General features: G+C 44.1%; 1 protein-coding gene across 4 annotated transcripts in view; it reads right to left on the reverse strand.

The window, feature by feature from the left end:
- The window catches only part of ARMH3 (armadillo like helical domain containing 3), a 125,213-nt gene that overhangs the window by 3,923 nt on the left and 97,769 nt on the right, over nucleotides 1-23,521 (reverse strand). For all 4 annotated transcript variants that reach the window (XM_041460983.1, XM_041460981.1, XM_041460985.1 and 1 more), the window contains exon 25: nucleotides 4,302-4,418. In XM_041460983.1, the coding sequence (XP_041316917.1) occupies nucleotides 4,302-4,418 (117 nt within the window). The remainder of the gene's footprint in view (nucleotides 1-4,301; nucleotides 4,419-23,521) is intronic.

Raw genomic sequence — 23,521 nt, forward strand, 5'->3', positions numbered from 1 at the left:
GGGGCAGATGCTACAAGCAGTGTAAGCCAGCATCCTTATTCTGACTACAAGCATTTCAGTGGGTCCCAGCAACAACACACAGTACAAGCAGTAATGAGCTCCTGGCCTCAGGAACTGCTGCCAGGACTCAGGCACCAGCAGTAGAAGATTCCCAGCTTGTATACACATCGAGGTCTCCAAGAAAGAGTCTCTGCAAGCCCAGAAAGTGAGGCTGGAGTGGCACAGTGAAAACACAGGGCTTAGCAGAAATCGTAGCTATGGCGTAGAGCACAAGAAATTAATTAGCATGATTAGTTTGCAAAGCGAAGGAGGAATAGAGCAAACACACTCCATTATGTAAAATGAGGTCAGAAAGAGAACAGTGAGTAATATTTATCTGGCTCTCCAGGGACGGGGCAAGAAATACACAGCCTAATTTAGACAAAGAAGATTTACACAGGAAAAGAGGAAATACTTTTAAAACCTGTGGGCTGTGGAGGAGCTCACCTGAAGCTACTGTGGAGCTAGTTTAATTTAAAGACAGCTTCATGTTTCAAGAGAAGCTTTAGACACAAACTTTGGTCAAGAGCAGTCTAGATGAACGTAGATCTGCCTTAACACAAACTGGTGAGAAGAGTGGCCATGATAACACACAAGAGTGATATTTACCACAAATCTCTGCCCAGAATTTCTTCTGCTGTGAGAAATCAGGCAGCCTGAGCCAACCTGCTTAAAAGGTAAGAATAGCTCAAATTAAAGTTAAATCAAGTTATCTCCAGCACCAGGGCTCAGCACAGGGAGCCAGAGCTCATCCACCTTTTGGAGTTGGAAAGTTGGAAGACCAGACAGTTACACAGGGAGGTGTCAGTCTGTAACAAGGACAAACTTCAGAAGCTTCCTGTAGTCTACCTAAGCTGCTCCATAAGGATACACCCCAGGATGCCTCCTAGCTTTTGGTCCAGTGGGCAGCCCAGGCCTGGCTGCCAGCCTGGAATTTACCAGATTGCTCCAGACTTGCACAAAGGCTCCAAAACTGCAGAAATTAAGGTCAGAGCTTTAACATTAATTCTGCTTGGAAGTACATGCAGAACACATGTCCTCTCTTGCTTCTGTATGGAGCACCCTGGAGAATTAGGGACAGAAGAGCTCTAAAATTGTTTTCTTACTATTAGTCCAAAAACATTGAAAAAATGGAAAATGCACAAAATACTGACATCACCTGTGGAAGAATGAGTAAATGAAAGAATGGATGAAGAAAGGGCATTAACCATCGGGGGAAAACATTATTAAATTTTAGTTTTGTGTCATTAGAGCTGGAAGTGTGCAAGGTTGTACCGACACTCCTATTTCACAGCAAGCTCATCAACTAAACCAGTTCCTAATCAACAAGCAGCCCTTAAATTATTTGTACAATGGGAAGAACATTTACACTGACTACTACACTTAATTAAGAGTCAAATTAAGATAATTTCCCCAGTAGAAATCAATCCCTAATCAGACTATGTTGAGACTGATGAAACCTATCTAACTGCAAAGATAGTGAATGTTTTGGAAAGATGCTGAAATCTCTTTCCACACACTCCTCCAGCTGCAATGTGAGGGTCCAAAAGCTCACATCCAAACCATTCATTCTATCAAAGCAGCACAGACCTCAAATGACATCCCTGAGGCTTCAAAGGAAAAGAAATAAAAAGTGTTAGAAAACTTCCTAACTTCATTCCTTCAGCCCCTCAAAGGCAGCACAACATGCCAAAAAACCCAGCCGATAAAACAATCTGCACATCACCTTCCACCACAATGTGGCCACAGTATTGCAGCCTTTGAAAACCTCTCTGTAAAGGGAATGGGAGAAGAAAGCAGATTTTTCTTTGGGATTAGCAAGAAAGAGCAGCACTGAGGCAAAGCAAGAGAAGTGAAGCAGTGAATTAGCAAAGCAGGTCAAAGGAGTGAGAACAAGATTTCTAAGCATAAAGGAGCCCCCAGAATGGCTTGGGGAAGCTTCTGTTCACCTACTTAATGGGAGCAAAGAGAGATAAAAAGGCAGCTGAAAAGCAAAATGTCTCCTCTGTGTCATTCCCCACCCAAGAAGGGTTTGCTTTGATGCAAACATTCGCAGACAGTGATAAGAAAACCTGGCAGAATCTGGAAAGAATTATTTGCAAGCAGATCCTGTCCAGGAAGACCTGATGGGATCAATGTGAATTCAGAAACTTGTAGTTCACCACCAGCTCTGATCCTCTGGTACAAAGAGATTTTCACCAAGCCCACAAAGAGATTTTCACCAACTTCCCTCTGCCTCCTCCATGAAATCCTGCAAACCTCAGAGGTTAAACCCAAAGTTTATTTGGGTTTTTTTTTGGTTAAAACAAACTGGGTAGAGGGATATTATCCAGCATCAGACCAGCAACAGAAGCTGGTAAGTAAAGAAAAGACTCAAAAGCTTCACAAAAAGAAAGCAAGTACCTGGTTTGAAGGGGCTGTGGGAAGGACAGGGCAGATTAGGGCCTTTTTGGTGAGTTGTTTGAACAATTAATAAAGCCATCAGTTACTGTGCACCTAGAGAAAAACAGAGCAAGGAGGCTGGGAGGCCAACTGGATTTGCTGAAGACAAATCACAACGTATCAGGTTCATTTCCCGCTGTGTTGAGGGAACGGCTTAATGGAATGCAGGGGATTTTCTGTAGCTGTGAGTAAAGAACATTTAATAGGGTCCCAATTCGCAGGGCATCTAGAGATGTGGATTAAACTGATTCACAACTGGGTCAAATCAGCACATTTATACAGTAATTATTCAGGCTTTTATGCTCTTGAGGAGAGGGTCCCAGGGGTACCTGGATGGGCAATTTTCACAAGGGAGTTGACGGGCTGGTTATGATAAACAGATTTTTAAATGGTACAAAATTGGGATTTTGAAAAAAATAGGAAATTGGTCTAAGAAGAAAATTATTTTACTGAAGTGTTTCATGGCTGTGATGATCATAGGACTGAGAGTATAATTTTAAATCAATTGGCAAGATTGGCCTGAGCTTCTGCCAGGCCAAGTGGAAAGTGGGACATGCAGGAAGCAGAGCAGTTATGTGGCCAAGGGGAAGGAGATGCTGGCTAAGGGTGGGAACCCTTGGGACAGAACAAATGACAACAGAAACAGGAATGTGTCTTATTTCCAGGGTACAGTAACAGAAGAAGTCTGTATCACAGGGAGGCTATGGCCAAATTTCTTTGCTGTGTTCCAGGAAAGCTGTGTCAAACAGCAGGCCAGAGAGACAAAAAAAGGCAGAAAACAACACAGAAAAATAGCATAGAAGCAATTGCAAGTGGTTTTGCCCATGTAATACCCAATGTCAGGGCTGGAATGACCCTAAGGGAGTTAAAAGCATGCTGTAAAAGGAAACAAAACCATTTCAGGTGCCTGTTCTGGAGCAGAGCTGACAGAAGGGTGCACAACAACATGCCCAAACTCATGGAGACTCGTGACAGAGTAGGCAGGCATCAATTACTCATCAATCAGCAGGGACAGAGCTGGGAGAAAGAATCAGTTCTCAGACTGGTGGAGAAGGCTGCCAAAGTTAGAGATCCCTCCCTTCTGGTGAAGCTGTAATGATTCAAGAGTGAGGCTTCCCTCACACACCAGTCACTACAAAAACACTGCCTCCATGCTCATGTGGCTGTTGGACAAGAAAAGTTCCCTCAGGGCTCTCTGGAGAAGGGTAAGCAAGCTGACTTGCTGAAGAATTATAACTACCAACCTGAATTATTTAGACTCATTTTTGTCTTTGCTCTGCAATTTTTGTGGGTCTTCCTACCATCAGTCTTTTCCTCTTGCAGATGGAGACATTCCTAGGGAATGCCTTCACTTTCCTTGCTTGGGAACCCTTTTTTTGTGAGTGATGGAGAAAAGCAGTGAGCAGGAAGGCATTTCACCAGTCCCAAACATCATGGTCCCCTTAACAACAGCAAAAAAGCAGAGTTGCTCTGCGTGATTAACCCCAGGTGGGAGCAGTCAGATCAGTCATACAGATTCTTCCCATACAGATTTACCACTAAAAAGCAGAGCAAATCCCATGGCAAAAGGGACAGAGACCATCTGACCAGTGCTGGCCTAAGCAGCCTGGAGGTTCCTCTTCAGCCACACAGGGAGCTCCAGGAAGCTCTCAGATCTGTTAAGACAAGCAGTGTCTGTCCAGATCCTGCTCCTGCCCTGTCTTTGGGGGCAGTCCAGTGGAGTAATGGGACTGCTCAGCTCCACCCCAAATACCACTGCCCAGGCCATAAGCAAAGGCTCTGAAGAGGGCTGCTGATTGCTCAGAGCTGAGGCAGCTTACCAGCTCTTTGAAGAAGGCAGCCTCCTTGTGCTGCTCCGAGTAGCGCTCGTACTGGTCCAGCCCGTCCTGCAGCTTCAGCGTCAGCGTGTCATAGTTGGACCGTACCACCTCCAAAACCTGCCAGAAACAGCCAAACACAGCACAGCAATCAGTACCCACAGACTCCTCAGCACAGGAGGAGCAGGGCTGAGACAGATCACAGCTCTGGCACCTGTTTTCATGACAGAGATGGCTTTAACAGCCAATATTTGGTTCATGATTAACAACACGGAGGTGGGCACTAAAGGCCTCCTAATGCCAAGGAACAGTCCTGAAATTTACAGAATTTCTCCACTCATGAGAATGGTAGATGAAACCTATATCCATGGCAGCAGCAGCTTTCTGTCATCAGAATTAGACATATTAATAAACCAAGAACCTAATTGCCACATGTACACCCAGATACAACACAGAAGCACAATACAAACACAGATTTGCCCAGCCCCACAGTCTTTCCAAGGTTAGTTTTGTCACCACACTTCCCTCCCGGCTCATGAATCACCATTCACAGCCTGCTAAATCACCAGCTTCTAGAGCTGCTCAGGTCAGCTTCCATACAGAGCACTGCATGTCTCTCCTGACAGGAACAAGCTTTTGACAAGCACTAAGAGAAGACCAGCCTTGGTGTGGACTGTGCTTTTAGAAAGACATGAAGACATGAATCCAGGTCTTTCTGCCTGGGAGATACTTTACTGTTGGCCTTCATTGCAACCAAAGCAATTCCAGCTTTTATTACTGCCCTACTCTGCTCCCAGCGTTGGGCTATACTTGCAAACTCATAGTTACACATCTCTGTTCTATTGAACTATTCATTTTCCTAACCAGGGAACACCAAGAGGGACTCCCACAATGATTTTTAGCTTTAAAGCATTGCATGGACTAACATATTCCTCAAAGCACTTGTGAGATGGTTGGTGACAACAATCTTCCTACAAGGAACCATAGAGGTCAACACTCCTAGGCAAACATATGCCCGAAATGATTCTTCTAAACACAGTAACTTCATTCTTAGGCCGTTGCCATTTACTCTGAGAGCTAAACAGAATATGAACATCTGAGATTTGCACTACAGTAACCCCAGCTCATGACAAGCTTCAGTCAGGAAGACACATGATAAAAGGTGCAAAGGCAGAGGACCCTGCTCCAAGGCATCACAATTCAGAAAAGATCCTAAGAAGAGCATTGCAGAGGATTGAAGACAACAGTGACCAGAACAACAAGGAGCCCTTGCACTTCTCCTCTTGTACTCCCAGCAGTGTAAGCACTACTGCCAACTGCCCCTTTAGGCAGCTCCTGCCCTTTACAGGACTGAATCTTGTCCTTACATCTTTTATTCTAAGAAATCAGAAGTTGCTTAGGGTTCCTTCTAAAGCTTATTTCCCCCAAACTCTGCATTTGGCAGTGGTGGACACAGACAGTCATGCTAGGGCCTGAGATGGCAGAAGCTACAGGGAATCACCCACATGAGGACTGGGGGGAAAAAAGGGGTCCCAGAAGTGGTTCCCAGGTGAGATGGTCACTCAGCAGCCTCTACAGCTCAACTGTCCTCCAGCACTGCAGACACAAGCTAGGGATAGGAATCAGGATTTGGACTTGAAGGTCTCAGAGCCCTTTTCCAACTGCATTGATTCTGATTCTGCAATGCTATTTAAAACAGCTTGCCAGTGTTGCAAAGGCTCACAGCCTCCTCTCCAGTACTCATTTCCTAATGCTGTTTTGTTTGTCAGCTCCACTGGCAGAAAGAATCCCCTGCAATGACATCCATCTCCAAATTCAGCCTGCCCTTCTTGCTCCTGTGTGCAGAAGCTACAAGAAGTATTGCAGAGCCAAGAGCAATGATGAAAGAAAGCCACCTGGGCACAGGAATAACTATCCACTAGGGACACAGTGTAATAGCATAATGCACCTTCTGCTGAGCACTAAGGGATCTGGCAGCTTGCTCCTGTCAATCAGAGGAAGCCAAATTGACCAAGATTAGTAAGCTGCAGAGAAAGAACCTGGTTTGAAAGGTGAGGAGTTGAACAGGTTTCTGCAGCAGTAATTCAAGAGCAAAGGCATTTTATTCAGGGCTACCTGACTCCCCAGGAACCTTCCCTTCAGTCTCCCTGTATTCCCATACACACAGGTGTGCACAGTGCCACACAGTTGTGAGCACTCAGTGGATGCACGCATTTCTTTAGGAACAATCAGGATTCCTCCTTGCTAACTCTGAGTAGAGATCCCTTCGGATACTCAAGAGAGGCATCCTCAAACCATGGTGAAGAGAAGTGAACTCTGACAGCAATAGTGAGCTCTGTAACCAGAATCCTTTAAATCTGTCTGCTTGCATCACCTTTGAAAGGCAGCTAAGAACTCAGTTTGATACTTTAGGATGAGGACAGGGAAGGAAAGAGGCCCCAAAGTCTCTACTCTGTTACTTATTGTAATCCCTGCAGTGGGCTTGAGGTCAGCTTATCCCTTCAGCTATGTATTTCATTGGCTTCCACTCCTTATCTCCTTTAATTATGAAACAGAACTTAAAAAGAAAGGGTAAGTTAAAAATAAACAGCTTCTCCCCACTGCCTGATAATTTCCCTTTCTTGCTGCTACTGAGAAAAAATGCTACGTGGGATCTGAGATAAACCCACTCACAGATCATTTCAACTTCATACCTTGTAATGGATAGAAACTATTACTGAGATTAGGACCTGCCATCCTTGAGATGATTTCATCTGCTCTTTAAGATGCAGCTGCTAGACAGAGGACAGGTCAAAGAGCAGCAGAAGGTATTAAGAATACCTAACAGGAAGGTTTAAAAGGCATCAACTTCCTACACAGATGACAAAAAAAATTCACATCCTTTGTGTAATAGAAGACTGTATGTTAGCATCCTTTGCCCTTCTTACACATTGCTTTGACTTTTGCTCAGGAAAACTACTGCAGGAAGAACAGCCTTTTTCCTTAAACACACAAGATCTTTATCTACACCTTTCTGTCAGATACAATGGAACCAGAGCAATTTAATTTTGGGATTAAAGCATTTCTCCTTCAAAGTCTTGTTCAACCCATTCGTCTTGGAAGTCTTGTGTCTAGAAAACATGAATTCCATGATGGTCAAGTATGAGAAGGGAATGGATTTTTAGCTGCTCTTCCAAACAGATTCTAAATAGTCATTCAGATTTTCATAATCTCATGAGAAGTTGGAAAAACACCAGTTTTAGTGTCAGGCAAGGACAGATGAAATCAGACTGTAGATATCTTCAAGGAGCTTGATGTGATGCCCCTAAGACTGCAAGGATAAACATGCAGGGGAAGGTTTTTTATTTTTTTTTAATGGTTTACTGGATCTTTACAGTGAAAAAAAAACCCCAACAAACAAACCCTAATGGAGTCACAATTTAAAAGTCTTTTTGCAGGTTACCTTAGGGGGATCAGAGTCTTAAAAAAGCAGTATGACGGAAGCAAGCAACTCAGACAGGGTCAATACAAGAGGAGGGAAGGCTGCTGAATTCCCTTCCTGCAGTTACCTGTATCAGCCCCAGAGGCTACATTCGCTCATTTTTTCCACTGCAACAAACCAGAACTCATTGGAGCTGCACCACTGTAATTTAAAGATAATCTGCCATCAAATTAACCCCCTGTCACCCCTCACTCACTGATTTCTAGAAGTTCCAGAGAAATGCTGGAGATTCAGGTCCCTGCACGTGTCCCCAAACCAACTTTTCAGAAGCTGCTCTGAACAGCAAGTGCTTTCTCTGGCATTCAGATTTCAGCTTCCTCCTGCAGCTACAACTGCCCATGCCCCATAAAACTCTCCTTCCCCAGTCACTCCAACAGCTTGTGAGTAGAGGCATCCCCTTAGGAACATGGCAGGAGGGAACACAGCTTCCAAAGGAGGGACTGATGTGGGGCTCAGCTCTCTGCAGCATCCCACCCATGCCATGCCAGGTCACTGCACCCAGAGAACAAGATTATTTCTCCCAGTTTGTGGCTCTTTACTTTGCTCCATCCACCAGCTCACCGCTACCTTGCAAACTGGATGGACAATCTCGGTCGGCTGGGTCAGTGGCCTCCTGTCACACGAGCTCTGAAACCATTTACCCCAGAACCAATAGCTCCTGCCCTGAAATTTTCAGCATTCAAATCACACAACATCATTTTGCTGTACTAGTCCCTACACACTGATTTTTTCCTTACTGCACCAGAGCTGTTCCCTCTGACTGATCCTCAACAAGAGGCAGCGTACTGCACTCCCTCAGGAGAGACCTGGAAGATCCTGTCCTGGGGAAACACAGGGATCACAGCAGTCTCCTACCCCCACTGTGCCCAGGAGAACACTGCTACTGTTAGCAGCAATGCCAGAGGGAGCTGCACCAGCAGTAAAACCTAATGGGCAACATGCAGCTCTAAGACCCATCTATCTAGCAGATATCATTTGCTTCATTGCTTAGTAACTTTTTAACCTGCAGAATCTTTCATCATCTGCATCTGCAGTCTCTGCCTTACTGGAACATAAAATTAGAGAGCACCAGCAATTCACAGCACCCAGCAAAGGACCTGGTGGTGGGTAGGTCCCAGGAAACATGCACAGGTAATGACAGAAAAATAAAAGGAGAAACAGAAGAACAAATCAAGGTCTCTACACTGTCTTTTTAATTAGCACAGGAAAGCACAAGAATGCAATCAGTCAGCATCACCAGTACCTCACTAAAGCTTCTCCATGCCCGTAAGACAGTCATTAACTACCATGACACAGGAGAAGTTGGAACAGCACTGACTGAATGATCTCACATCAAGCAAAAGGCAAAACACCCCCATCAATGCTCAGGTTAAAATGCATTTGCCCCCTCACCAAGCCCCTGCTGCTCAGGGATGGGGGAGGGTCTCCAGGTCAGGACTAGCAAGGCCCCACGGGACAGAAAAGCCAGAGTCTCTGTCCCATCTGTTCCAAGCCAGAGGATGGAGCAGCCAGAGGATGGAGCAGCCAGAGCAGCCATGGGGCATGTAATGCCAACCTCTCATCAGCACTACTGCACAAGAGGGCAGAAGGACCAAGGGCAGCCAAACACGACTTCTGTCCATCCTGCAGAGGTGGTGGAGTGCTTGTCACTGCCTGTGTACCACACCCAGAGAGAGTTCTGACAGTCCCACCTCCCAAACCTAGTCAAAGTGCAAAACAGCACAAGCAAACTCAACAGGCTGTCCCCTCAGCTCAGAGGGTGGAGGCTGTAGGAAGAGACTCTAGGGTTTTCCTATTCCAGTAGAAATGTGCATTTTACACTGCAGTCCTCAAACGGGCTTGTTTATTCCAGGTTTAGTACAAATCTTCCCCTTTTTCTCCCTCCTTAATCTCTACAACAACTCACAGTCCCTGAGTGTTTCTCTTCATGAATTCAACTGAATTGCAACATTTCTCATTGTAATGAAAAGGCTGCTGACACCTGGACTACAAAGAGGCTATTGCCTCTCCATAATAAAGTGCTGGATAATTGACATCAATTTTACAGTAGTAACTTCTAATTAATATAGAAAACTATTTTTTTCCAAGTGCCATCACACTTCTCACAGAGCAACTTTAAAGTTGCTGATGCAGGCTGGAGTCTTTGTTGAAATTAATCCCCAGAAGCACCACAGAGAAAGAACATAACTAAATAATTAGAAGTTAAATAAAAACACACACACAGCTGCCACATTTCCCAACAGACTCTGCCCAAACCCCAGCTGCACTCATCTCCTTCTCCCTTTCCTCTTTCTGTGTCTGCAGGAGCCAAGTTCAGAGAGAGGCTCCACTAAGGCTGCCAATGCTACACACACATGCTGGAAGCAGCTGCCATTCACACTGGCTTCCAGGAAAGCACCCATCCAGGACTAGCAGCAGCACAGAGATTTTGTCTGACCCAGCACTACCTTAGCTTTGCAGCTATCCTGGAGCTAAATGCAGTGCTGATGCTTTAGCACCACGCCTCACCCCCACACTGATCAAGCCATGACTATTATTTCCATGCTCATGAATGCTAAGTCGAGGAGGAGGAGGAGGATGTTGCTATGATAGTTTCACAACTCAGGTTCCCAAGACATGCTGCGTGTACAGCACATATCTATGGATCCAGAGGAGTGGGTCTGATGGGAAAGACAAAGATGTGGGCTGCAGATTCAAGGGTAACCATGCCACGTATGTGTAAGACTCACAGCACACTGCCAATCCTGCTTTGGTGTCCCAGATCTCCTGCATCCAGCAGCTGCAGCTTGTACTACATGCAGTGAAGGACCCATGGCCCTCTTGTGCTGTGGGCTGAGAGCATGAGCCTGTAAGACAGCCCCCACCAGCTCACACATCTGTCATTCCCAGAGCAGAAGGCATCATCTTTTCTGCCCTGAGTACAGGAAAAATTGCTGAAAAGGATATTTTTCCAATAGTAAAAAGATCAGCCAGACAAAAAGATTAAGTAAAAGCAAACAAGGGCAAATTTCTCCTCTGAGGTATGAAACAGGATGCCACTGAGGTGGGATGCACCAACACTGCTGAGCAGTAATGCTGTAAGAGGTCACTGGGGAGAAGAACAACTTGCAGAGGTGGGTGCAGCTGCCCATGAGCTCCAGGGTAACAACAAGACATGACTACATGCTCCAGTCCTGCTGTGGAGAATCCAAAGCTGATGGAACTCATGGGAGTCTTGATCAGTGTCTGGAGCTGGACACGTGGACAAAGTTGAGCAGCACACAGCAAAGATGAGTGAGCCAGGAAACAGGGAGAGGAGGAGCCTCAGCCTGCTCTCCACTGCTAGGGTTGGTGCAGGGACCCCTGCACACAGCTCCCACCAGGTTTACTCTTGCAAGCACAGACTAAAACGTGTCAATCTCCCTCTGCTCAGCTCACTGAGCATTAGCCAGGACACTGCTTCCTGGAGTTTGGAAGTGAACTGTCTCTGCCCACTAGTTGGTCCTTTGTCCCTGCCAGTCACTTCTCGCAGTCCTGCTGTTTTCAGTGAACTGCTCTGTGCCCAGCCAAACATAACTCTAACTTTCTGTGTCCCAAATCCTTCCTGAGGACTGCTTTTATACATCTGCACTTGAGTGGTATCAAAATCCAGGCCTCATCACTTCTCTACACAAGGAAAAGGTTTTGATCGTACTTAAAAGATTATCATGATTATTATTTTACTTAGCAACATCAAGGAGGGACATTTCACACCCCCTTTTCTCACCTCAGCATAGAGCCAGTCTGTCAGGCTCAGATGATATATCGTAGCTCAGATGTTTGTTCAATGATCTCACAGGGATCTGTGATCTTTAAAGGAACAAGCCTACAAAGGCAACACTTTCCATCCATGGGGGCTGAGGGTTTGGTTACAGTTTTTCTTCTTCTGCCCACAGGTGCCTCTTCTAAAGATAAATAATTTATAAGCTCACTCAGAAAATTACTGTTGTTCTCTGAACTCTGCTAGCAGAATTGGCATCCTATTTTAGGACAAGAGTTATCTGCTTCAGAAATGTTTTAAACCCACAATCCATTAGAAGCCTTAGGTGTTCAACTTTATTTAATGGTGGTAAAAAACGCACAGATCCAAACAATCTGGAAATCACTCAGCTTTCAGAAACGTCTCAAAGCCAAAATTGTTACCCAGCTCCGCCAAGAAACAACTGTAAATGTATAAAACAGTGCCCATTCCAAGCTCCCACGGGACAGGCATTCCCAACAACCAACAGCTACTTGAAGAAGCAGTAAGGCTGCAAACAAGGACAAAGGCAAGTAACAAGGAGACATATGGTCTCTATGTGCACAGCTTGCAGGGCACTTAATTTCTAAGAGGTATAGACAAGCAGAACAGATTAATGTGGTGATAACCCTGGCCATTCCTGCAGCCATCACTAGGACTAGGCAGGGCTGTGCTACAATAAACACCTTCTGAGCTCCAGCTGTCAGGTAGATGAAAGCCTGCCCACCTTACCAGAAAGCTCATGCCAGGAATGCTTTTGCTGCAGAGTAATTTCAAGAACTCACATCTATACATACACATGACAACTCCCACACGTGTTAAATGCGCTTTGCTCAACCCATTCAGGTTTGGAGCACATGGAGCAAAATTGCATGTAGTTACACTGCTTTTTCTCAAGCCCAATCCACCTTTCCCAGTTTCACAGCTGGTCAGTGGGTTTACACTAATCTGCATATGCCACTTGCCACAAAGAACCTGGTATTCTTTGTGGGACACTGGGTGCTCTTTCCCAGACTGCAGGGACAGGCTCTCCAGGGAAAAGAAAGGAGGCAACTCTGTGCCATTCAAGGAAGGAAAACAGGTTCGGTGGGCTTCTGCCAAGGGAACAAACATCCATGTACTGTGTAACCCTGGCACTTCCAAAACCCAGGCAGAGAAAAAGAAGTCAAAGATCCTGAAACAAATTATCTTAAAAATTATCAGTTAATAAAATAAGCAGTCTTCAGAGCAGACATTTAGATCTGGAAGGGGAGATACTCCAGAAACCAAATGAGGCCCACTAAGCTCGCCTGTTTTTAGAAATTTTGTTGAGAAAGGCAGGCAGCGTTAAGAAAGGCCAGGATGATGGCAGGAGCATAAAACCCTGAGATAGATAGATTTGCTATTTTGGAGTTACAGCCCATTTTGGAGTTGTGAACCCTTATCTCCAGCTGGTGGCATTTATGAAAACATTTCTCACTGCTAGGTACATAAGAGCACTTGCAATTCTGCCAAGGCTCGAAATGCACTGCAGATAGCAATGGACTGGACCGTTAATTTTTTTATTTTCCCTTTGTGCTTACAATTAACTTAAGTGCTGAAATGTGATGGGCTATTCCAGGAGAAGCTTTTTATCTACCAGCTGCATTCTCACAGAGCAGTAAATCAACTGCTGTCACCAAAACATCACACAAGAGGACAAGAGCATCCTTATGCTCACTGTTATCATTCATGTTATCCGTTCAGCCTAAGTGGCTAACCAGCATTCAGCAAATGAATGCTGTGATTTGTGTGCAACCTTTGGTGCAATTCTCTATTTACAGAAGACCTTGTCCTCCTGAACACTGAGGGAAAAAATATCAGCAGCAGCTCTTCAGCACCATTTAACTGACCAAAGCAAGACCAGTAACCTTGGTCCCCAAAACAAGATAAAAGAGTTTTAAGTTGGGAACTGCTGCTCCAGCTGAACTGAGAAGCCAAGATGTGCAAAGTTATTACAGAAATCAAAGGCAGATAGAAGAACCTTAAAAATGGTAGCTGAAGATTTTAAGAAAAATTTGAAATAAAATCTTTCCAGGACTAGTAGCCGGAAAGCATCCTGGCAAATGCTGGAATTCAAATACACAGCTTTCAGCCCAGATTGCCTTGATGAAATGACAACAGGATACCTGATGTACATCAGAGGAAATTCATTCCCAGCAAAGAAATTCAAATTTGCCCAGAAGACTGTTAGCTCAGGAACAAGGCTGTCTAGAGAACAGATTAAGGCAGGATATGCAACAAACCCCTTTCTGTTCAATCAAACCCAGTCAGAAGGAAGTGCACTGCTCCAGTTTGAGAAACCAAAACCTAATTGTGCCCAAGGAAAAAACAGTGGGGAGGCTTATTCTGGTTATGGTCTAATCAAACACCTGCAGTCACATGAGGCTTTTGGAACAACTACACCTGGTCAGGTTCACAGAAATCAGCAGAGGATCCAAGAGAGCTTGTGCCCCTCACACAGCCACCACAGACTTTTTTGGGATATAATGATCGCAGACTAACATAGAGATAAAACCAAATCAAAACTCACCAGGACTCTGACTTGAAGATCAAGACAAGTGAAAGGAGAACACAGACACTCCAAAAAGCTAGGGAGCTTGGCATGCATTTTTATTTTCTTTTTGATCTTTTACAGCAACTAGCAAGCCAATGGCCTTTATGAATGTACAGTCCTAGGTCTGATGCTTGCTGAGAAAAAGGGGATGCTAATCTAGCCCATGACTTTTTTTCTTAACGATCAGAAATCTTTTTAAACTTAGTTTGCACAGCATGAATATATTTAATTAAAGGAAGCAGCAAAACTAAATACCAATATGCCAAAAAAACTGGCCACAAACCAAGTGGATGCTTGTATTTAAAGTAAGTCAAATCAATATAGGACATGCTGGAAAAAAACAGCTAGGACTGGAGAAGGAAGGCATACATTTGTAGGGGCAGACATTAGGAAGATCAGTTCCCTAGTTCCTATTTACATTGCAGCAGTTAGTGGAAGTGATAAAAGGCAGTCATTCAGTGGCCTGAGGAGATGCAATGAAGCCAAGAAAGAGGAAACACTAAGCTCACCTGCCTGACTACATGTGGAAAATGAACTGAAGTCTGTTCTCAGGGAAAGTAAAAATTTTTGAATACAAGCAAGACTCTGGGTAGTTAAGAAACCCAATGACCAAGCAGCTGTTTGATTATTTGCACTATTTTCCAGTTCTTCAATATGTTTGATGAACTAAGGGCACTGCAATCAACACACAAGATTCAAAACACGAATTATCACAGACTTACACAGTGACAACAACACAGTTTTTCTCCTTTATTTTTGTGTTCTCTCTAATAATTTCTAACTCTCTATTTGTCTTTATGACTACTGTTGTCTTGAGCCAACATTCCCAGGCTTATCACAGTGACTCCAGGAATCCTTTCTTGCACAACAATATGTAAAACTACAGTTTAACGATTCTGAGAGACTTACAAACTCAGTCTGCAAAAATGCCTTCTAAAGATAGAACCCAAAAGAAATGCCAGATCTGTACTCAACTGGTTAGCTACAAATAGCTGGAAAGACTGTAGTAGCAGTATGCTAAGGTAGCAAGCTAATAAGAAAAGGTGGGCAGTGCTTGGAAATTTGTGTGACTCAACCCACATAAAAGTTCTAGCTCTTAAGGCTTTTACAAATCTGGAGTTGGAACAGACAGCTATAAGCTGCTGGATGATCCTTATCCTACAGAAAATCCTGTAGTGAAAAGAAAACTTCAGCTGCAAAATGTCTGCTTTAAGGCAGCAGTCCCAAAAGTGGTATAAGTCAATCTGAGTGCAGGTCCCCTAGCCTGCAATCCAGAGTCTGGAGTTCTTCCTTCAAAGGCATTCACTGCAGCAATAAGACATTCTACTGTGCAAGTCAGAGCTCTCTCTGTTCTAAACACAAGTACCAAGGATGTTGGGGACCAGGCACTACTGACATTAGGAGGGACTGAGAAGGTAAAGGGGGAGTAGAGATGACTAAAATACTGAGAATGCAGCTGTGCAAGTCAGGTTTCTAAGAATTACAGCAGTTATGGAATTCCTACCAAGACAACTGAATCAAATCAAATCTGTCCCAACTGACTCCTCACAAACTCCAGACACTCTTTGGGATCTCAGACTAATCTGCATTGCACAGCAGACGAAAAAGAATACACAAAGTCTGTGGTGAGGACAAAAATAAGGAAACCAAATAATTTCTGATATGCTGAAGGAATGAAGCTTGTTAACATTCTAATTTGTGGAATGATTCCCTTTTGTGCTGTTGGAATGTGTCATTCTTCTGCAACTCCATCTGGGCAATGACCAGAACTGAAACAGAACGAGACCATTAATGCTTGGAAAAATCCATAGCCAACACAGAAAACGTTTTCTGCCTGCAAAACCAGAACTGCTTACACTTGACTGCTAAGTTAATTTAAAAAGAATATTTAAACAGCTATTGGGACGAATGGAAATGCAGAGGCTACTATCCAAGTTTATCACTAGCAAGGGCAGGGCTGATAGGACGCTGAACGCTGTAGGCTCAGACACTTTTTGACTGAAATGGAGATGTGCTGGAAAGCTGGCCAGCAGACAGCCAGCAAGGTGAAGCTGAGTGGGAGCAGAGACTTGGGCATGGATGGACCACACACAGAAAACAGCTCAGATGTTTCTGAGAAATTAAACTGTCTCCTGCTTATTGCTGTCCTTCCCAGAGAAAGACATCCATGTGCAGTCTCTGGAATAAACACAGAGGCACCAAAGGTTGCTGACACTCATTTGTTTCTAGTCCTTTCTCCTTATACATGATAGAAACTATCAGAACTCAAGATAATAGCTATGCCTCTGAAGAAGAAGTCCTAGCATGGTTAAATGGCATCTTGCAATCAAAACATACTTGGAGAACAAAAAGGCCTTGTATGCCTTGGAACATAATGTTTATCCCATAAACATTTCTTCCACTTATGTCCTTAAAATATCAGACCTACCACCCCTTCAGCACCAGCACTCTCATGATTCATATGTTCCCAGCAACAACCCCAAACACTATAGGAGACAAATCTCTTCAAATGAGTAGCTGAGAAAGACTGAAAAGAGGCATCTTACCTCTATGACAGTGAGCTTTTATCTCCACAGACATTCAGTTGCTGGATGGGCAGGAAGGACATGACACAAAGGTGAGGTTTATTGCTGACGGGCCAGATAAAATTACAGTGTTGGCTGTGTACCCACCACTGACAATCAAGGAAAAGGTGACTTGTGCTGGCACCTGTTCTCTCCAAAGGATGAGGAGAACAAAAGAACACGACCTATGCTTTCTTTCCAAAGCACCTTTAGCTGCTAACTCCTCAAGTTGAGCTGATCAGCAAGTTGACCAGCAAGCTGGAGAACTACTTGTCCACAATGCCTGCCCTCTGAATCAAGAGCATGCACCCACTGGTGTCACAGCTCTAAACAGAACCTGCTGGCTATAGAGGTGGGATATACTGAAGACTTAGGTAAAGACAATGCCACTGTCCTGGGGATATGAAGCTGATCACCAATGCTTCTGCTTTCTCTATATATTTCTCTTTTGCCATATTCCATGGATCAGTACCTGCAGGATCTGTGATGGAAATATCATCTCTACTGTAATTTCTGCAGTGCTTGGAGGACACCATTGTTCTACAGCCTAAAAATTCCTGTGTGAGGATTTAATGCTCCCAAGTGCCTCTTGGACATCAAACATTTTGAAAAGTATTAGCTCTGATGGGTTTTTGAATAAGGCTCAGGGAAGCCACTTCCTCAGTATTTCGTATGAGAAAAAGGTAGCTCTGATCTGGTAGAACAAAAATTACTGAGAAGGAAGAAGAGGACGAGAAGGAGAAACAAAGTCCACACAGCCCACATTGCCTGTAAGCAAGGAAATGAGATTTGATGTACTCTGTGATCCTGAGGTGTATTCAATTTCAGCCTGAATTTCCACTGCATAAATTCAACCTGGCTGAGCAACGTCCCCATTAGAGACTGTCCAAAGCAACCTAAGATTACTCACAAGTCATCTCTGAAGATGAAGGTTCAAAGCCTTGGTGAAGTGGGGTTTTTAGCATATTTTTGCATGAGCATCCCATAAACCCATGTCTTCCCAGGAGTTTGAAGAAGACAACATAAAGAAAGCAATTAGATACAGTGCATACACAACTCCTTACTGTTGCCAATTAATCAATTTATTTATTTAGTTCACTGGTTTAATTTCCTCTACATACACCACAGAGAACAACTCTGGGTCTGTTTTCTGTGAGTCAAAGGGATTAGATGACAAGCTGAAGTCACTCACCAAAAGGACCTGAGGGCTTCAGTTCAGGGATTAATAACTCAGCAGCTTTTTCTCCAGATTTTAAAACCTTTAATTTGTACTGCATCAGCTGGCAGTTTTATTTGCACAACTATTTTTGTTTAAATGGGACTCAACCCTGCTCTTCCCAAAATGCTGCTGCATTGCCCTCTTGATATTATTCTCAGATCCAAATTTTTGACTATATGTAAAGAGGATTTCATACTTGCCTAGCAAATTTCTTAAGAAACTGCACCTTATACTAATACACAAGTTCAAGTTCTTTTCCTGATTAACCAGACATAACAGCTGAGCAGTCCCCTCAGGAATTCAACACCACTAGAAGGCTTGGGTGGAAGCTTTGGACCAGGTCTCTCTGTGTCTTCAACTCAGTCTCACATTTCAAGGAAGCTCTACAAAATGTTTGTCTGCATTTGATCACATAGTAACACACCTTTAAGGATAAAGCAGAGGGATCCATGCTCACTCTCAGCTAACACAGAATAAATTGGTACCACACTTATCTTGCTAAGAAAGCCAGTGGCAGAAGCTAAAGGGGGTCACATTTTTAATTACCCTGTAGAGACTCTGATCTTACAGTTCTAAGTATCATTTGCTAAAGGGAGCTTCAGAGAAACAGTGCTATAATTTAACCCCAACACTTCTACATCTTAGACTTTATAAATACAACACAGAAGTCTGCAGGTTGAAAAATTCAGGTACTTTAAAGGTCTGGGGTTTCTTGGAACCTGAACTGGCCTGACTCAGCAAAGACTGAATTTCTTCCATATGCCTTTTTAAGGCCCAACTTGTGACTGTGCCTAGAGCTTTTATATGGTGTATTTTCACCAACTGCAATAAGTAGAGCTGTTCACTTTGTTTACTGCTTCTAGACAACAACTGCCATCTACAATGAACTCAGAGAGGCCAGCAGGGCAGGGCTGGCAGCAGCCACAGGATGCAGCATAGCAGCAAATGATGGTTGTGCATTAGGAAAGGTCCCATCATTTTTCCTTCTCAACTCTCTAAAATATGTGAAAGGCACTAATTAACAGGTTACCCAAGGCACACAAAGGCTACAAAAAAAAATATCCCTAGTGTCCTGTTAAGGCCCAATCCTAAGATGACTACCAAGGCTTTAGGAACCAACTGAACTCTCCCAGTCACAAGTCTCCAAAACTGCTACCAGAAAGAATCCAAACATCACAAGAACTGCAGAACCGAGAAAAGCAAAAAAGAAATAAAGTGACCTACTTTCTATTCTGTTATCACATGTTGAAAGAGACCGAATCATAAAATGCCAGAAAGGCACATGCAAAGGAATCCTCTCAAATGCGTGCACTGTCAGCAGTGTGACAGCACTCAGCCACCCACAGAAAAAACAAGGGCAGGGAAAAAACCCCAGTCAAATACTGTGCCAGAACAACAATTCAGTACCCAGAGAGAAGGGAACATACAGTAGGAACTACAGAGAACACACGAAGCCTGAGATCTGAAATGCCACCTGCCCTTATCCCAGCAGGCTCATCAGAGCCTCTGGCAGGGAGGGACACTGAGCATCAGAACGATCCCATCGCCTTTCCCAAGACAAAGTGACAGAGGACAGCTGTCTTCAACATTTTGTGGCTATTTCTCCAGCATCTGTTCTTGAGTCAGTCACAAGTGGCAGGACAGAAGAATGTGCAGCAGTCTGTAAACACCCAGGTACCACTGTGTAAGGTGACTGCAGAGGGTTGACAGCCCAGAGTCTGGATTAACCTTTTCAATAACAACGCTGTTAAGAACTGCAAAGTAAGGGGCTTGGGGAGAGTGTAAGCAGGTGATTCTCACCCTCCATTCCCCAGGTTTCTACAGGTTATTCCATAAAAATAAAAACCACTTATTCCCCAGATTTAACTTCACATATTTTTGCATCATTCTTGCCTAAAACAAAGACTGGGATCAAGCCAACTGGCCAGTTTCCTTCAAGCATCTTAACCTCACCTTTACCAAACCAGTCAAATAAAAAGGTCTCCATGACATACCTAGCTGAAGTCATGCTGAGTTATGATCTCACGTATGAAAACCATGGCAGCTTCAATCCTCATCTCACAACAGAACAGCTACCTGCACCTTCAAATCATGCCTCACTCAACTGAAGGGTTTCAGGGTGACAATGAGGACCAGGCTATGCCTTAAGCTAACAAGACCACACATTAACAACTAACTTCCTGAGCAATTAGGACAGGAGCGGTCAGTGACCAATTTCTCCATGCTAAAACATTTGGTATGACATGAACTGCCCAGCCCCAGTACCACTTATTCCTAGTTCTGATGCATCAACACACTAAATAGCAACAGAAGCACTTTAGGACTCAAGGAGTCCAGGAATATTATCCCTCTGGGCACTACTGAGGGTGGAAAGCTCAGCAAAATCTGCATGATGTGGAAAGCTGTCATCAACCAGAGAAATTAAGGTTCAGATCATGTTAATATTCTACTCTGCAAAAAGTGTGTCACGCTCAGGTATCTGCAAAGAGGCTGAGATGAAGTATTACAGCAGATTTCTTTTTATTCTTCTGAGAAGGGGAGTTTAGCCCAGCAACAGACCTAAGTTTTCTTCCTATGCCTATAAAGTGACTTGTAGGTGGTACTGTAATTAAATAGGTCCATCCCTTAAAATAGAAAAGCACATCTTTACAGCTGAGGTGAGAACTAAGACTCTGTAGTGAGATGCTTCCATCAAGTCACTAGTTTTCAGGAGCACAGAGTAGAAAATTCCCAGCAAAGCAGCCCGGATGCAAAAAATTAAATCAAAGTCTGAGTTCCAGCATGCCTACCTCAGCTCCCTCACAAATCCACATTTCTGTTTTCATCAGTGGAAAGGTTGTTCTTGTTCTAATGTTTCAAGGTGTTCAACAAAAAGAGCACTTACTGCAAACAAAACATAGCCTTAAGAACTCTACACTGCAGTTCACAGCTACCTTTTTTAAGAAATGAAGAGACAAAACCACCTGCAGATACAGTCACATAAAGCTCCATCTAGAACCATGATCTGTGTTGTAAGCTGTTTATAAAATGACAGATAAACTTGGTGGTGATAGAGATAGCTAATATTTCCTGCAAGGTGGGCAGGTGCCTGACTCCAGCAAACCACCACCATAACACAGCTGAGCAGAGGCTGGTACCTAGGTTTGGGGAGGGTTATATGTATTTCTAGTGCAGAAGAGAACTGGAAAAGGAAACTCAGTCATTAATCAGCCAGCTAAGCACACTCTCCCTTTAAACACTTGGAAAGAGAACTGCTGGCAGAATGAGAGACATCTCAGGGCTCTGTGTGACTTTCAGATTCACATACGGATTGACTCGTCCTGGGTTTGGAGCATTATTTGCCACTGAACTAGGAGAAGGCTGCAAAGTACAACGCACTACCTAAGTGAAAAGAGTGGTGCCTTACTTGCAGGAAGAGCAATAGTTTGGTTTACAATATGCTGAAGAAATATAACCAGAGGGGAGTTGATGGCAGTGCCCAGATTCTCACAGTATTCCCACAGTACTGTTACTTCCAGCTTTCCATTGTGTTAAACATGCTCATGGGGCTCCAGGGCAGCTCAGTTTGCTCTAAAAAAATGTATTGCAGACCTTCCTAAAGCCAAAGCACCCCAAGAAGAGTTAGCTAGCCACCTTGTATCAGCTCCCTGACACAATCTCATTGCTATAATGATGCCTTGTCAGTCCCTGCAAGCAGCTGCCACTGTCTCAGAGACAGAAGCTCATTCATGCCATCACAAGTAGGAGGAGGACTCTTAAGAAGTTCTACAGCTTTCACATAGGACCCAAAACCAGCATTTTCTGGGTAGTCAGGAAGCCACAGAGCATTCTCTGTGTGTTTTTACATCCAACTCAAAAACAAATGCAGTCTGCCAAATTACAGCTGCTGAGGAAAATACACTTGGGAAACCATGATAGGGTTTGTGCACAAATAAGCCTTCAGCAGGACAGTTCATTAGTGGGATTCTGCACACAGTGACACTTAGTGGCAAAGTTTCCAGCTATGAGACTAAGGCATATGGCAGGAGTCACTGGAAACAATGTTATTAGGTGACAGTCTGCACATTACTGCCTTCTCCAATTGTTGGGATTGTAACAGTAGATTTTCCATACTTACCCATCTTACCCCCAGAGGTCATCCTAACTAAGACCTGTTTTCACAGAAGAGAAAAGCTTGCTAGCTTAAACTAACATTGATACAACTGTGACACACCAGTTAACACTGATACTAGTGATGCTTGCTGGGTCACATCAGCTCATAGCATGTACTGTCAGACAATGCTCCACAACAATTTACCAGTTCCTTCTCTGGGAGACCAGAATACATTTTTCCTCTTAGAAATTCTTGCTGTGAAGCAGTTATTGATGGAGAACACAAATCCACAGATCGGAAAATATGAAAGAGGAACTCCTCCAAACAGGTGCTCAGGTGAAAGCAGACACAGGGCTCTGAATTAATCCTTCTGCAGGCCTACACCCCTGCCAGCTATGAGGCAGATGCTGCTGCTCAAACAGCATGTGCTGCCAGCAATACTTAGCTCCCCAGGAGCTTATCCGTGCCTTAACTGAGCCATGGGGGAATCCTGGGGCCCTCTGACTAAGGCAGTGGAATTGATTTATAGCCGCTGGCATTTGGCTGATGAACCACCTTCCCCAGCTTCCATCCCTCCAGACATCCATTCCCCCAGCTTGCTGCCTTTTGAGTGGCACATCTTGGTTCCCTGAGCAATCCCACTGCCTGCCCCAGATCTCCCATGAAGACAGGAAGAGTGACACACATCAGGGGTGCCATCCTCTCCACTATTAAAACGCTTGTCTTTGAGGTCCCTACTGTGGACAATAAATTTCTATGTACTGCCCTAACATCCAAATGTCAAGTGTCAGAGAGCCAAAAAAACTAATCTTACAGCTGAGTGGAGCTCTGTTCAGATGTGGCACATTTTGCCTCAGCAGCATTTACTCTCCTGCTCTGGGAGGGGTGGAGACCACAAAGCTCCATTTGTTTCCCGCTCTGAAATCAGAGCCATGACCCAATTTGTCACTTTTAGGAAACAGCTGCAGCTCCAGCTAGAGGATCCAGAAAAGGAAGGCAGAAAAACATCATCTGTAACAGCAGGATACTACCAGAGAGAAGGAAGAGTAGCAGTCTCTAAAGGAGGGAGTTTTACCTAAAGAAGCTCCAGAACGAGCAGGGCTGGCAGTCACTGCAGTCAGTCCCTTTTGTCAGAGGAAGATGTGACTCCAGGAGTGGTTGCTCGCAGCCACAGTGCTGTCTGTAGCTGGCACAGCAGGCTGTAGTCTGTCTGCTTTCAGGACTCCCAAGCAGAGGGATGACTGAGTGTAAGGAAGCTTAGGGTGGAGCTCAGGACTAGAGCAACAAATCATAGTGCTATAAATCCAATTTACAGAGGACAACCAAAGATGTTTGCACGGTATCTATAGGCATTATGGCAAAAGCCAACACCTATTGTTCCTGTTTCACAAGAGATTAAAGAACCTTCTCAATCTGAAGTTTTACAAAATGCAAATTGAATTGTGCATTCACACAAGCCAGACACTGACAGCCTCTGCTTTAATCACAGATGTGCAGAGTTGTAATTTAATCTTTATAAATGCAGACTGTTTTG

Source organism: Pyrgilauda ruficollis, unplaced genomic scaffold (genome assembly GCF_017590135.1).
Source record: "Pyrgilauda ruficollis isolate IOZ18807 unplaced genomic scaffold, ASM1759013v1 scaffold15, whole genome shotgun sequence".
Classification (NCBI taxonomy): Eukaryota; Metazoa; Chordata; class Aves; order Passeriformes; family Passeridae; genus Pyrgilauda; species Pyrgilauda ruficollis.